Source organism: Puma concolor, chromosome B1 (assembly GCF_028749965.1).
Source record: "Puma concolor isolate L17-30 chromosome B1, mPumCon1.1.hap2, whole genome shotgun sequence".
NCBI classification, from domain to species: domain Eukaryota; kingdom Metazoa; phylum Chordata; class Mammalia; order Carnivora; family Felidae; genus Puma; species Puma concolor.
Genome location: NC_141670.1, coordinates 133,924,244 through 133,939,600, shown reverse-complemented (window position 1 = coordinate 133,939,600; position 15,357 = coordinate 133,924,244). Strand labels below are relative to the sequence as shown.

At 38.2% G+C, this 15,357-nt stretch overlaps 2 protein-coding genes across 3 annotated transcripts in view; one reads left to right on the top strand and one right to left on the bottom strand.

The window, feature by feature from the left end:
* HERC5 (HECT and RLD domain containing E3 ubiquitin protein ligase 5) overlaps window positions 1-7,610 on the top strand; it is a 47,315-nt gene extending 39,705 nt beyond the window's left edge. For both annotated transcript variants that reach the window (XM_025921393.2, XM_086704603.1), the window contains exons 19-23: window positions 3,298-3,364; window positions 4,242-4,312; window positions 5,883-6,066; window positions 6,165-6,267; window positions 7,338-7,610. In XM_025921393.2, coding sequence (XP_025777178.1) covers window positions 3,298-3,364; window positions 4,242-4,312; window positions 5,883-6,066; window positions 6,165-6,267; window positions 7,338-7,543 — 631 coding nt within the window. In that variant the 3' untranslated portion in view covers window positions 7,544-7,610. The remainder of the gene's footprint in view (window positions 1-3,297; window positions 3,365-4,241; window positions 4,313-5,882; window positions 6,067-6,164; window positions 6,268-7,337) is intronic.
* Window positions 7,611-14,621: 7,011 nt separating this feature from the next.
* Window positions 14,622-15,327, bottom strand: PIGY (phosphatidylinositol glycan anchor biosynthesis class Y). The gene has a single exon (XM_025921521.2). It carries the CDS (start codon window positions 15,325-15,327, stop codon window positions 15,112-15,114), a length of 216 nt encoding a protein of 71 aa, XP_025777306.1. The 3' UTR covers window positions 14,622-15,111.
* Window positions 15,328-15,357: the final 30 nt, after the last annotated feature.

Here is a 15,357-nt window from a genome sequence, read left to right as displayed (position 1 = left end):
CTCCTCAGTGCTTGCATTAATCTTTGCACTTTACTTGTGTAGAAACAGTCATGGACAGAGCATAAGTTATACCATGGTGTGAAATCTGCAAGTGATGTTTATTTTAAATCTCATTTCATATCATCACCTTTAAAGTGAAAACTTATTTCTAAGTTAAAAAGCCAAGCTACCACCTCACAAAAAAATACTGGTAAGAGAAAGGGGTAATAGCCCTGCTGTATAAAGTGTCCCTATACATCCATAAGAAAAATTGGCAAAGTATACAAGAAGACAACCCACACAAAAAAAATTTAGAATGGCTTAATCTCCCCAGTCATCCTAGAATACAGATTGAAATCAGAGGCTGATTTGTGCTTTAGACTGACAGATTGAAATACTGATGCTGTATAGTGTTTGTGAGGATTTGGGAAAAGGTTTGTTCTAATTTCAGGTATTAATAGCGGACATGTAAATTGGTGGTTCCTTTTCAGAGAACAGTATGGTGGTACTTAATCTGAATCAAAAATGTGTTTGCCTTTTTGACTTAGCAGTTGTACTTCTAGGCATTTTACTTTCAGAAATAATACAACCATGCAAGGATTTTTCCATACAAATGTGTATTGTATTACATAGTCCATAATGCGTGGAATACCTGAATGTTTTTCAGTAAAGGAATTCTGTATTTTTGACTTATTTATGCAATGGAATCCTATGTAGATTTTCAAAAGAATGAGAATAGTAGTATGGTCCTATCATTGTTAGTATCCCCATTTCACAGATGAGGAAACTGAAACAGACAGGTTAGGTAACTTGTCCCAGACTCCATAGTGACAAAACCATGAAATTGAACATAGTCTATCTCCAGCATCCAACTTTAAAAAAAATTTTTTTTTTTTAATATTTGTTATTTACTTTTGAGAGAGAGAGCACACGGTCACAAGCCAGGGAGGGGCACAGAGAGAGGGAGAGAAGAATCCCAAGCAGGCTCCATGCCATCAGAGCAGAGCCCGATGCAGGGCTCAAACTCATGAACTGTGAGATCATGACCTGAGCCAAAACGAAGAGTAGGACACTTAACCAATTGAGCCACTCAAGTGCTCCCGTCATCCAACTGTTAATCACTATACTAATTATACTATTGATAAGGAAAAAGTATCAAAAGTACTAAGATTTGGAGAGGAGGAAATAAATATTATTTTTTCCTAGAACAATGAAAATGATGTAATAATACTAATGCCTAAGAAGACGTAATAAACTTAAAACACATCAACATTAGTACATGTAAAGATCATTATATCGGTATGCATGTTTTTCACACTTTTAGGTCTAAAGACTTAAAAAGTATTGAAGAACCCAAAGAGCTTATCCATATGTTGGTTGTATTTGTCAGTATTTACAGTATTAGAAATTAAAGGTGATAAATGTTTTAAATAGAGGATACATAAACATTCATTCTGTTAGCTATCACATAATATAGCCTCTGGAAAACTGCCTTCTATACTTAAGACAGAATGTGAAAAAAGTGAGTAATATTTTGGTATGATTATGAAAATAGTTTTGACCTCATAGGTCACTTGTGAAGTCCTTAGAGATTTCCAGAAGTTTCTGGTCTGGGTCACACATGGAAAGCCACTGATCTTGGTATTCAGTGAAACTCCAGTTTTAATCTCAGCAGGCTTTCCATGAAATTTCACAAACTGATTATAACATGTATATGGATGAGCAGAAGGCCAAGAACCGCTAGCAGAAGGTGAATAGGGATAGGGAACTTGGCCTACCAGATATTAAGAATTTTTAGAAAGCTGTATTAGGACAGCACAGTAGGAGTGCAGGTCAGAAACTGACCCATGCACCTATGGAACTTGTTAGAGGTAGCATACCAGATTAATGGGAACAGGAGTATTGTCAGTTCAAGCATATGGGAAAAAATGAGAGCTGATAACCTTATGCCATGTACAAAAATCAACTTCGTGTGGATGAAGGACTTAAATATTAAATGCAAACATGTTGAAAATATGGACAGATCTCTTTCTCACCATTGCAGTTTTAATTAAGACATAAAAATAAAAAGTACTAACATTAAAGGAAAGATTAATAGGTGTAACTTCAATAAGATGAAAGAATTTATCTGTTCTTCATGAGATCCCTTAACAAAAGGGGAAATGGCACCCTGCAAACTGGTATTTGTAACCCAATTTGGGGGTGGTAGAAAAATGGGATAGGGGAGGTACCCCATATAAGTAGGTATAAGATATTAGCACTATTTTAGTTTTAAGTTTTGGAGGCAGCTTCCTTGGTATTCATAAACAGTGTACTGTAGAGGAGACTTTCATCAGCATATCTTACCTACTACTGCTAGTCTCAGGGTTCATTGACAGTAATGTCTGAACTTTACATCCCTTATGCCTGCTACATTGGGTGCTTAGTAAATGTTAGTTGAATGAATAAATGAGTGAATGAGCAAATATGATGAGATATACAACTATAAAAATATGTGTGAGGTACCATAGGACAAGAGAGGATGGAGACACAAAAAGACTGGCTGCTATCCATCCTAATATAACCTATATTCACACAGATGCCTTGAAACAGTTAAGGTGATCAAATTCATGTCTGTCTTAAGCTTGATGATATTGGGACAGTAGATGCAGAGAACATTCTGTGACCTTCTCATACCTCAGATTTCCTAAGTGATCCCTGATATTTAGAAAGAGGGTATTTATTCTGTAAGTGAAGTTCAAATTTTAAGTAAAGATAACACTGATTTGAATGAGTTTGGGTATCAGTTACATACCTGATCAGTTCTGGGGCACCTGGGTGGCTCAGTAGTTTGGGCGTCTGGCTCTTGATTTCAGCTGAAGTCATGATCTCATGGTGGATCCGATCCCCACATTGGGCTCTGTCCTGATGGTGGCGGAGCCTGCTTGAGATTTCCTGTCTCCCTCTTTCTCTGCCCCTTCCCTGCTCACACGTGCATGCTCTCTCTCTCTCTCAAAAATAAATAAACTTTAAAAAAAAATAAAAATAGACTTTCTCTTAAAAAAATACATTATCAATCCTCTAATAGAAACCTACAATCACTGGGTAAAGGAAGTAAGGATGAAAGGAAGAGAACTTTACAGAATTGCAAATACTCATAAACTTCACACTTGTAGTTGGTGTCTGGCTATCAGTACACAGAGAAATGGGCAGTGTTAATTAACTAACTCCCTGACCTCCCACCTTCCAAATAGTCATGCACTTGACATTTATTTTAGATGATCTATCTAGTGACACTAGATTATTGACTTTTAAATAACAAAATTATTTGTTCTTTAGGAGTTTGCAAACACTTCTGGATGATGAAGGTGATGACTTTGGAGAAGTATTTTATATATATTTTAATGTGAGTAAACTGTAAGAGTTGGCTTCATTTAATCTGATTACCCTTTTACATATTTATCTAGGCATGTCACTCTTTAACAAAATAACAGACTTCTGAATTAGTGCAGAAGGGTTTTTTTTTCCTCATTTTTTATGACCTGGGCATATCAGTTAGATTTTACTATGTAACAAACAACAGCTAAATTTAGTGGCTTAAAACAAACAATTCATTGAATTTCTGGAGTGAATTGACTGCTGAGCTGGATGGTTCACACTGGCCTTGGCTTGAATACCTAGTTGTTGGCTGGTTTGTGGGGTATGGGCTGGAACAGCTTTTCTGTTCTAGGGGTTTCTTATTCCCCAGTAGGCTGGTTGAGGTATCCTTACAGAATTGTCTCAGGATTACAAAGAGGTGCAAGCCTCAACATACAAGCTTCTTTTTAAGCTTTTACTTCTGTCAGATCCCATTGGCCAGAGTACCTCACATGGCCACACCCAGCTTCAAGAGCTGAAGATAAAAACTTCTCTTGATCGAGGTGGGCAGGGAGTATTGCAAAGTCACACTGCAAAGAGGCTTGAATACCAGGCTGGGAAGAATTTGTGGCCATGTTTGCAAATCTACCACGTAGGTCTATACTACATAAAATGATTACTGAGATACGGCAATTTGCCAGTTTTTTTCAGTATGATAAGCTAAAATAGATGATTCTATAAAAATTTGTTTTTCATTCTTCATGATAAAGATAATTTTTCATGTGTTCATACCTTGCTAGTTTTTATGATTAAAATATATAGTTTTACAAGATATTAAGGAAAAGAGGTATGTTTCAAAGTCTTTTTATTGATAATAGATTGTTTAGGATTATTCTGGAGATATCTGAGTTTATTTGTGATTACAGGTGCACTGGGACAAAAATGATGTAGACTTAATTCCTAATGGAAGATGCATAATTGTTGACCAGACTAACAAGTAGGTACAGAGAAGTGAAATACTTGTTCTGTTTATATAATTTTCCATTCCAAATTTATCATTTTTTAATAAGGCAGAGAGTTGGTGTGTGTTGTGTGTATGTGTGTGTCTCCTGGAGTTTATATTCTGGTAAGGAAGGAAATGGCTTTCTCAGAGAGGCCTTCCCTTATCTTTTGTCTCTACTTTTTCTTTTCGTATCACCATTACCTACCTTTTGGGTTTATTTGTTTACTATCTGTATTTCCCCCACTACCATGAGCTCCATGAAGGTAGGCATTAGTCATGTTCATCCTTGTATATCTGGTACCTAGAGTGGTCTACAGTGGTGCCTGGTCTGGAGCAGTACTTAGTATCTGTTAATATTATTAGATATTACGGTGGTATCTTGAGTTCTCAACACCTTATAGGATGCTATTTTAAAGCCACAGTTTGGGATTATAGAATGTTCCGTTGATAGTTGGTCAGAGAGGCAGAGGGATACCGCCAAGTGAGCATTATGGTGTAAGCCAACTAGTTTTCTTTAATCTTTTTTTTTACAGAGTACAAGTGGGAGAGGGGCAGAGAGAGAGAAAGGGATACACAGAATTGGAAGCAGGATCCAGGCTCTGAGCTGTCAGCACAGAGCCTGACGTGGGACTCAAACCCACGAACTATGTAATCATGATGGGAGCCAAAGTCGGATGCTTATCCATCTGAGCCACCCAGGCACCCCTAGTTTTCTTTAATCTTTTAATCTGTATCTTTAAAAGAGAACTTTGTATTAAAGTAGAACATACAGAAAAGTACGTAAGTGTACAGATCAAGAAATAGAAGATTTCCAGTTCTATAATATATTTTATGAGTACTCTCAATTTATCCGTGGTATTATTGATAGACATAAGAAAGTTCTCTGCCTCTTAACTACTTTTTGCCTGATCCCTTTGCCTGTGTTAGCAAATGGCCAAAAGGGAAAAATGTGGGACTCACTTCAGAGAGCTTCCCTTCTGTCTTCATGAAGAGGCCTCTTGAGTCTTGACTCACATTTGGAAGCCTGGAGCTAGATGTGTTTTTGTGTATTATCTGGATTTTTCTAGTTCTTCTCACTGGGAGTAATTTGCTATAAGCTACCCCATTGAAGCTAGAAGCAGAAATCCCCCTCTTTATTTGTATTTAACCACAAATACTAATAGTAGTTACTCACTAGCATAAATTCAGAAAGCACAGAAGACCATAAAATAAAATAGGAAATTTCCCCCATCTTCTAAGCCCATTCCCCTAAAGCATTAGCAGGTTGGGTGTTATTCTTCCATACTTTTTCTGTTCTAATCTGTGTCATTTCTCTGAACTGTGTGACTTTGAGCAAATACGTACCTTCAGTGTGTCAGTATTTTTACTAAAATGTCCTAACAATCTGCCCTGAGAGTGTTTGAAGATTAAATTAGATAACATATGAAAAATAGCTATATGTACATGGTGAGCACTGTATTGTTAGGGTTTCTAGTTATTTTTATCCTTCCCACTTTCCCCGCCCCCTACCACTTTTGTTCAGGGTATTGCTGTAAGCTGAAATCATTTTTTTGTTTTATTAAAGGAGAGACTATGTTTCTAAGTGTGTCAATTACATCTTCAACATCTCTGTGAAGGCAGTTTATGAAGAATTCCAAAGAGGATTTTACAAAGTGTGTGAGAAGGATATCATTGAATTTTTCCATCCGGAAGAACTGAAAGATGTGATAGTTGGGAATACAGATTATGACTGGGAAACATTTGAAAAGGTACATCATAAAGGCCTAGAAGTTTGAATTTAAATTTCTTTTTCCTATTTCCTTTTTCCTATTTCCTATTTCCTTTTTTTGCACTTTTTTTTCTCTAGAATGCACATTATGAAGAAGGATACGACAATTCACATCCTACCATAGTGATGTTTTGGAAGGCTTTACACAAATTGACTTTGGAGGAAAAGAAAAAATTCCTCGGTAGGTATTACATCAGGAGTAGATCTATATCTCATGTCTTTTCTTTGGGCTAAGCAAACCTTGTTTGTCATAGGCACCATTTGCAACAAATCCTAGTATAAGAGCCATTCCTAGTCCAGTTGGATGTTCTCTAGGCCAGGCTGTCCTGACATCAAAAAAATAAATGTTAATATGGGACTTTTTCCCTGTGATTTCAACCCTGTCTATTGCTTTCAAATGTTTCTTCAGTTCTCCATCCAAGTTAGATATTTCTTCTGCTTTCTGTACTTGTGACTCAGTTATTCAGGCTTTGTGGGATTAACCAAGTTTTACGATGTCATTGTCTCCAAGCCTTTTTACCTCACCTTCCACATTTTGATCTCAGTTTCATGCTTATTCGGTTGTTTTTCTACAACTTTGCTTAATGACTTTTTCCCTCTAATTTTCTTACAAAATTTCCATACTTGTTTTTGAGAAACATTTATCTTTTTGTTCTTATTTTTGTAGATAACATGTATGTTGGAAGGCACTCAGACTTCTCCAGAAACCCAGCCTAACTTTCCAATCTTACCTCTTACAAGAAGTTTTTGTTCCAGCCAAACAGTTCCATGGTCTCTACATTCTTAAGCTCCCTTTGTACTCTCCCTCCTCCAGGTTTTCTCTGAAGCTCCTTGCCCTGCCTTGAACCTTCACCCACCTCCTGGTTGCTGCTATAAGCCTTCCCCTCCTTAAAGATCCATCTCAATTCCGAGCTCTCTGAAGTCTCCCCAGTCATCCCAGCCTGATTGTCTGTCCCTGCTCGAACCACACACAGCAATTTCCCTCAGGAAGCATTTTATTCCATGGCACCTTGTTTGGCTGTCTTCCACCCTTTTAGTTTTCTTTTGCTATTTGTCTTTTTCTGCATAAGAATATTATATTTCCAGCCAGACTATTGAGCTGCTTGAAGGCAGGGACAGTGTATCAGTTGCTGATGCAGAACTCTGCACATGGGCCCTTAGTAAATGTTTTTGAATAAATACATATATTTTTTCTCCCCATAAACCTTGGTCTCTGGAAAGCAGATCACTCAATATTATTCTTTTTTCTAGTGTTTCTTACAGGAACTGACAGAATTCAAGTAAAAGGTTTAAAGAACATGAAAATAACATTTTGCTGTCCTGAAAATATGAATGAAAAAGATCCCATAAGAGCACAGACATGTATTAGTGTCCTCTACCTTCCTAAATACTCTACGATGGAAAGAGTAGAAGAAGCGCTTCAAGTTGCTATCAACAACAGCAGAGGATTTGGCTGATCCTACCGCACCTTGTTTACCCCTTCAGGGAAATATTTTCAAAAATAAAATTAAGAACTCAAATTAACGTAAAAGCCCTGTTGAGTATTCATTGTGTTTAGCCGCTCTTTTAGAATTATGGTTCTGCATGTGAGACGTATTAATAATGATATAGGTGAGGCTGTTGCAACAACGTGACCCTAAAACACAGTGCATTAAAGAAGACAGAATTTTGTTTTTCTCTCCCGTCTTGGCTGAAGTGGTGCTTCTCCTACTCCCACTGTTCTAATAAAAGATACAAATGACTTTCTTGTTGAAAATGTCAACAAAATTGCCCATTTCTGTCCTAAATCTTCTATATTGCATTTGAAACCGTTGACTACTTTCTCCTCAAAACTGTCATGAACTGCTAGACTGTGACTTTCTTTTTCTTGGCTGCTTTTCATTCCTTCTACCTGCATTTATTACACTCCCCTGACCTCCAGTGCTCGTGCAAGCCCATGTCGTCACTGCACACACTCCCATACACTCCACGGCTTTGGTTACGTCTTGTGTGTTGATGGTGCCCACATCTCTCTCTGACCTACAGGAACTGGTAGATTCCAGCACCACAGCCATTTTTCTGTGTCTCCCTGCATGTCCCTTGGCTCCTTAACTTTATGTTTAAGAAGAAAATGATCATTTTTCCTGTGTTGCACAGCTTAGAGTGGTACCTCCAGTATTGCCCGGCAGAAGCCTTCAGTCCTCCTCCTTCCTCTTCACAACACACATTCAATAACCAGTCAGGTCTTGACAATTTTAGTTCTTGTGTCTAGATCAACAGTGCCCCAAAGAACTTTCTGTGAGGCTGGGAAACCACACCCCCAATCTGTGCTATTTAATAAGGTAAATGTATGCCGTAAAGTTTAGTCTTCAAAGAATTTTGAAGAGAGAAAACTTTAATTGGCAGTGGTGGGAAGAACACTTGAGCTGTGCTGTCCAATACATGGCTATTTAATTAAAATTAAGTAAAATTTAAAATTCAGTTCTCATACTACCCAAATTTCAAGTGATGGGTATCTACATGGGATTGGTGGCTACTGTATTAGTGCAAATATGAGCACTTGCCGCTGACAGGCCCATAACCTTCCAACTCCCTGTAATTGTGCTTTCTTTCTTTTTCTGGGAAGAAGAGCCAGAGTGTGATAGAACTGTACAAATCAAAATGATTTGAAAATCTGACAGTAAAGTCAAATTTCATTAAAGTTGTTACTATATAGCTCCCAAGTCCTTCCTGACCTGCCTGGCTCCCGCCCCAGCCTTGGCTCCCACCATTGGCCTTGGCTCCTGTCATCGCCCTGCATACATAGTATACTTCATTCCAGTTATTTGTAACTATTCAGTTTGCTGAGAAGGCCAGTCTCTCCTGTTTTTATTCAAGTATTTTCTTCTGCCTGGAAACTTCTCATCCCACCCCCATCCCCCACTCTTCCTCACCTCCTCTCCTCCAACTCTGGGTTCTTCCCACTTGTTTCTCAGGATTCACTTTATTATGGCTACCTAGTAGATGCCACCCTAATAAATGTAGAATATGGCTTCCTAGCTCAGCATTTCACAAGTGCAATCCTCTTTCTAGGTGCAATACTCATTCTGGTTCCTTCCCAGTGCTTAGTTGCCATTGGTCCCCCATATGAGTTAGCTGAAAATGCCATCTAGTGGCATATGCAGATCGCAAGTGCCTGCAAATGGAGCATTTTACTAAGGGGGGAAACTGGCAAAAGGAGACAGGCCTGTCTCCCCACAACTACACACAGTAGTGAGAATCTTGCCACAGTGTTTGAGTGTGCTAGGTAATTTCATATTTTCTACCTCCCTTAAAACAACCACCAAGTCTGGAAGTAGATCTCTTTTTCATCTTACAGATCTGGAGTCAAGTTCAGGGAGGCTTCACTGTGCAGGATTGGAAGAAAATGAAGAGGCAGAGTAGGTCATGGCAAATCTTTTTGTTCTCTCAGAGTGGAAAACTCACACTTAGGAAGCTGATGGGAAGGATCTTATTCACAAGATGGGTAAAGATGGTCCTTGCCAGTGATGCAGATGACACCAAGGAAGATAATCTTGTTAAGGGGCTCCAAGGAGGTGAGATCCCCTGTCATTGTGAAGTCAACGAATTACTGAGGAGTGAGGAAGAGTCCCAGTTGGTGAAAGAATAAGAGTATTTCTTGTGGTGGTCTTAAGAATTGGAGGTGGTGGGGTCAACACCACGTGGCATGAGCTATGTTATGGGAAGCTAGTGAACAAGAGTCGCCATAACAGATAGGAAGCCAGGATGATTTGCTAGAGAGGAACACTAAAAAGTGTTGGAGATTGCCTAAGGAAGGGTATCTGAGAGGGTCACTAGAAGTAGCACAACACCGTGGACAAAATTTAGAAGGCTTCAGACCTACCTTCCACTTTTGGCCATGCCTCTACCAGCATTTCACCTCCAGCAAGTGACTTGGAACTGCTAGCCTTATGCTGGACATATACATATTACTTTTTTTTTTTTTTTTAATTTGGTAAAGCTTTATTGATATTTAATGAACATAGCATTTAGTTCAGCTGTGTGTACAACTGAATGGATTTAGTATATTAATGGAATTGTGCAACCATTGCCACAATCAACTTTGGAGAATTTTCATCTTCCCAAAGAGAAACTCCATACCCAAGAGCCATAACTTCACAATGTCCCCAGCCATATGCAACCACTAATCTACTTTCTGTTTTTTTAATTTTTTTTAACGTTTGTTTTTGAGAGACAGAGAGAGAGACAGAGCATGAGTGGAAGAGGAGCAGAGAGAGAGAGGGAGGCACAGAATCCGAAGCAGGCTCCAGGCTCTGAGCTGTCAGCACAGAGCCTGACGCGGGGCTCGAACTCACGAACCGTGAGATCATGACCTGAGCCGAAGTCAGACGCTTAACCAACTGAGCTGCCCAGGCACCCCCTACTTTCTGTTTCTATAGATTTGTCTATTATGGACATTTCATATAAATGAAATCAAACAGTATACGGCTTATTAATAACTGGCTTCTTTCACTTAGCATGTTTTCACAGTTCATGTTGCATGTAGCATGTATTTGTACTTCATTCCTATTTATTGCCAAATTAATACTTGATTGTACCGTATTTTATTTATCCATTCATCAATCGATGGACATTTGTGTTGTTTTCCACTTTTTGGCTATTATGAATGATGCTATGAACATTTGTGCTAAAGTTTGTGTGGCCATGTTTTCCTTTCCTTTGAGTAGACAGACACCTAGCAGTGGAACTCCTGGGTTGTGTGGTAACTCTGTGTTTAATTTTCTGAGGGACTGTCAACTGTTTTCCAGAGAAGCTGCATCATTTTATATTCTCACCTGCAGTGTTTGAGGGCCTGAGAAATACTTAAAATCTGCAGCAGATGTTTTTGTTTTTGTTTCCTATGGTATTTTTTTTATTGAGATGTAATTGACATGTATGCAGATCTGTTGGTAAGAGTGCTAGTGAAATACAAAAACATTACAGGTAGATAGCTCTTCCTTTTTTCTCCCTTTTTGGACTATTGTCATGCATAGTAGGTCTGCATGTTACAAACAACAATACTTGGTTATAATTATTACTTTACATAATTTAATGCCTCTTAAAAGGAACAGAGAAGAAAGAACAAGGATATATTTGTAGAATTAAGTATATTAACCTTTTTTATTTTCTCTGGTTCTTTTCATTAGTTCCTGTGAATTCAAGTTACCATCTGGTGTCATTTCTGTACTCCAGTTCAGCTTTGTTCCTAGCTACTTCCTTTGTGCTAATAGCAAATATGACAGACCCCAAAATACAATTTATACATATTGTTTTCTATAATTGCTCTGCAAATCAGTTAAGCAGAAAGAGGAAATCTGCATTACACTGTCTTTTATAGTTACATAATTACCTTTACTCAGCTGATGGCCTGCACCTCCTGGGAAGATGCCTTAACACTCAACCAGGAGTTTTGGGGGGAAGAGAGGTTCCTATCTTGGTGGAGCCCTCCTGGAGTGGCCATCACTCTGAGCTGAGAGGAGGAAGATGTGGGTGGTGGTTCAAATGCCACAAACTTCAATGTGCTGGCAGCAGTTAATGAGATTTTCTTGTATGTTTCCTCATTAGGCTGAATGCCCTTGGGACAATTTCCAGAGACTTTGCCTGGTTGTGTTGTTCACCAGTTAGGGTTGTTTCACAAAGGGCTTTCATGTGTAAAGTTTGGTTTGTTCCTAGCAAATTTTATGAAAGCAGGGGAAGGATTTCTAGCCCTACAGATGAAGTTCAGAGACAAGTAACTTGCCTAAAATTATAAAGCTTGTCAGAACCATGTTTTCAGTCTTTCAGGAAGTGCATGCATATTCTGTGCTAAGCATTAAATTTAAAATGTTGAACAGTTACTGTCTAGACAGGAGACACAAAACAGACAATTACAAGTTCAAGTGCTAAAATAGAGATAAAATATATGGTGCTTTAGGAAACAAGAAAGGCAAAGGCTTGAGTAAGAATTTGAATCCAAGCATTTTGATTCCTAATTGTATTTTTCTTACAAATAGAAAGGATTTTATTTTATTTTAAAGTAGATACTGTGTATCTGAAGCCACAGTGGCAGAGGGTTCAACTTTGGTTCAGTTATTGCTGTTACCTTGGGCAAATCACGTCAATCTCTCTGCTTCAGTTTCCACATCTGTAGAATGGTGCCAGTATTACTCACCTTACCTCTTAGATTATAAAAGATTATACTTAGAGCTGTACCTAGTGTATAGTTTGTACTATACAAGTGGTTGCCAAAGAAATTCTATTAGCGAAAGAATGGAGTTAATACTGAACTCCCCCAGGGTATGCTTATCAGTTTCCTCAAAAATTATAAAATGCTTAACTTGCAAAAGCTGAAGTTGACTTTTCAGAGTATACTGCTTGCTTTATCAGTAAAATTGTTCCATTTACATTGACAACAGTAAGATTTAGGGCTAATTAAAAAGAACAAGAACTCTTGATCAGAAATAACTGGAACTTCTATAATCTTCCAGGTTATTCGTATATTGCTGTATGGTGATTTAATTTTTTTTTAAGATTTTTTTAAATTTTTTTTAAAAAATATGTATTTTTGAGAGACAGAGAGACAAAGCATGAGCAGGGGAGGGGCAGAGAGAGAGGGAGACACAGAATCCGAAGCAGGCTGCAGGCTGCGAGCTGTCAGCACAGAGCCCGATGCGGGGCTCGAACCCACAAACCGTCACGACCTGAGCTGAAGCCGGACGCTTAACCGACTGAGCCACCCAGGTGCCCCTAATTTTAATTTTTTAAGTATTGTTGGCACACAATGTTACATTGGTTTCAGGTGTATACTTAGTGACTGGACAGCTCTCTACATTATGCTAAGGTCACAACAAATATAGCTACCATCAGTCGCTATACTATTACAATACCATTGTTGACTATATTCCCTATGCTATACCTTTTATTCTCATGACCTATTCCATACATGGAGGCCTGTACCTCCCACTCTCCATCTATTTTGCCCATTCCCCCCACCACTCCCCTTTGGCAACCATCAGTTTGTTCTATGTCTATTTCTGCTTTTGGATTTTTGGATTCCACATGTAAATGGCATCATATGGTATTTGCCTTTGACTTACTTCACTTAGCAGAATACCCTCAAGGTCCATCTATGCTGTTACAACTGGCAAGAACTCATTCTATTTTACATGAATAATATTCCATTGTATTTGTGATGCCAGTCAGGCTGAGGACCCAAGAAAGAGGACCTCAGGCCCCTAAGAGGGTTCTTGGCTTTGTGTGAGAAAGATTTCAAGAGCAAGCCATTTAGACAACGGGACAAAGATTAAGTATATAAGAAAGGAGCTACTTCATAGACAAAGTAGCAGTCTCCTCCCAGGAGAGGAAGAGGATCCCCTTTTGCCTCTAAGGGTTTTAGAAGTTTTTGTTTCATTAACTAACCATTTATAGGGAAGGGATTACTCTTTAACTGGGTTTCTTATTCACACTGAGCAGTTCATTTTTCCATTGTCTTAAGAGTTGTAGGATAACCCACAAGGAAGCAATTTTAAGGAAGACCATCTTTGTAGCTTTACCATCAGGAGTGGTGTTTTGTGGTCTTCCAGTTGGATCTTGTGACTTTTTATGTCCTGCTTTTAGGTTAAGGGTCAGCCTAAAACCAAAATTGCTTTACTTTGGTCAACTTGTCTTCTAAGCCTCTCTTCCCTCTGGCCCCATATATATGCCACATCTCATCCATTGAACTTACACTGCTTCCAGATCTCGGTATTGTAAATAATGCTGCAATAAATTGGGGTGCATATATTCTTTCAAATAAGTGTTTTTCTTTGGGTAAATACCCAGTACTGGAATTACTGGACCATACAACTTTTTGAGGAACCTCTATACTGTTTTTCATAGTGACTGCACCAATCTATACTCCCACCAACAGTGCACAAGTGTTCCTTTTTCTACACATCTTTGCCAACACTTGTTATTTCTTCTATTTTTATTTTAGCCATTCTGACAGCTGTCAGGTGGTATCCCGTTGTGGTTTGAATTTTCATTTCTTCGACTATTAGTGATGTTGAGCATTTTTTCGTGTGTCTGTTGTCCACCTGTAAGTCTTCTTTGGAAAAATGTCTATGCAGGTCCTGCTCTTTTGTTGTTGAGTACCATAGGTGATTTTAAAAACATGATTTGTACTACAGAATACACTGAACTAATGCAGTGCTAAACTGATCTCCTAAGGCAGGAAAATAAACTGAAAGTGGTTCAAAACATAGCCCTCAGCCCAACAGGACACAAAATCTATTTCTAAGTCTTCCACCCCTACCTCTATCTCCAAAGATCTATATTTTCCTGGAATAGTATTCTATGTGGGGTATTAAGTGCCTATCTAAACACTGACTATATTTTAAAGTTTAGAATATTTTTATATTTTTCCTCTCTTAGAGCCACACTCTTATGATCAAACAAAAAACTACACTTTTTTAAATGGAAAAGTGTACCTTATTTTATTATTCCTAATGTAAGCATTTGATGCCAAAGAAACAAAGGTAACTTTACAAACTCAGAATGTTTGCAAGTACATGAAATTTCCATTTTATTGTAGTTTTCTGTAACATGAGCTCAAATGTGTTTCTCTACAACAACTTCAGCATAGCTGCTTTGGAATTATTTCAGTCATCTTTTACACGTGACTCTACCAAATACTTTAAATCTAAAATAGACATATAAAATTTTAATTAACTTTTAGATGAATGGGGTAAGAAATAAAGTCATCAGGTGATGGTTGGGATTGTTAATTTCCAACAAGAAACTGTTGAAATATTTCTTCTGATACAATAGTTATAAATAAAAATTTTCAAAAAAAACAAGGGTAGAACAAAAGTACAATAAAAGAAACTTCTGCAGCTTAAGCCTCCCATAGTCCTAAACCTGAGAGAAGCAAGGCAAAGCACCTTTCCTGCAAATTAAGTGGGTTTCCAGTATTTCCATGTAGTTAAGTTTTAGAAATACACACTCAAGACCTATCATTAATATATCTACTATCTTAGCTCTGGTTGTATTAATTATGCCTGAAGAGTTTAATACCCATCCAAGTCCAAAGGTGGAAGAACACATAAACTGGTATGGTAATGGGCAGGAGCAGACTGTAAAAGCACAGGCTTGCTGTGCTAGTGCAGTCCCGTGGGAAGTTTTCTTCCACAGAGGCTGAGTAGAACAGTCCTGCTAAAGAGACCAGTGGAATAAGGACAGTCAACGTAGGAAGAGACAGAAACATTATTCTCCCCCACTTATTACCTGCCAGTCT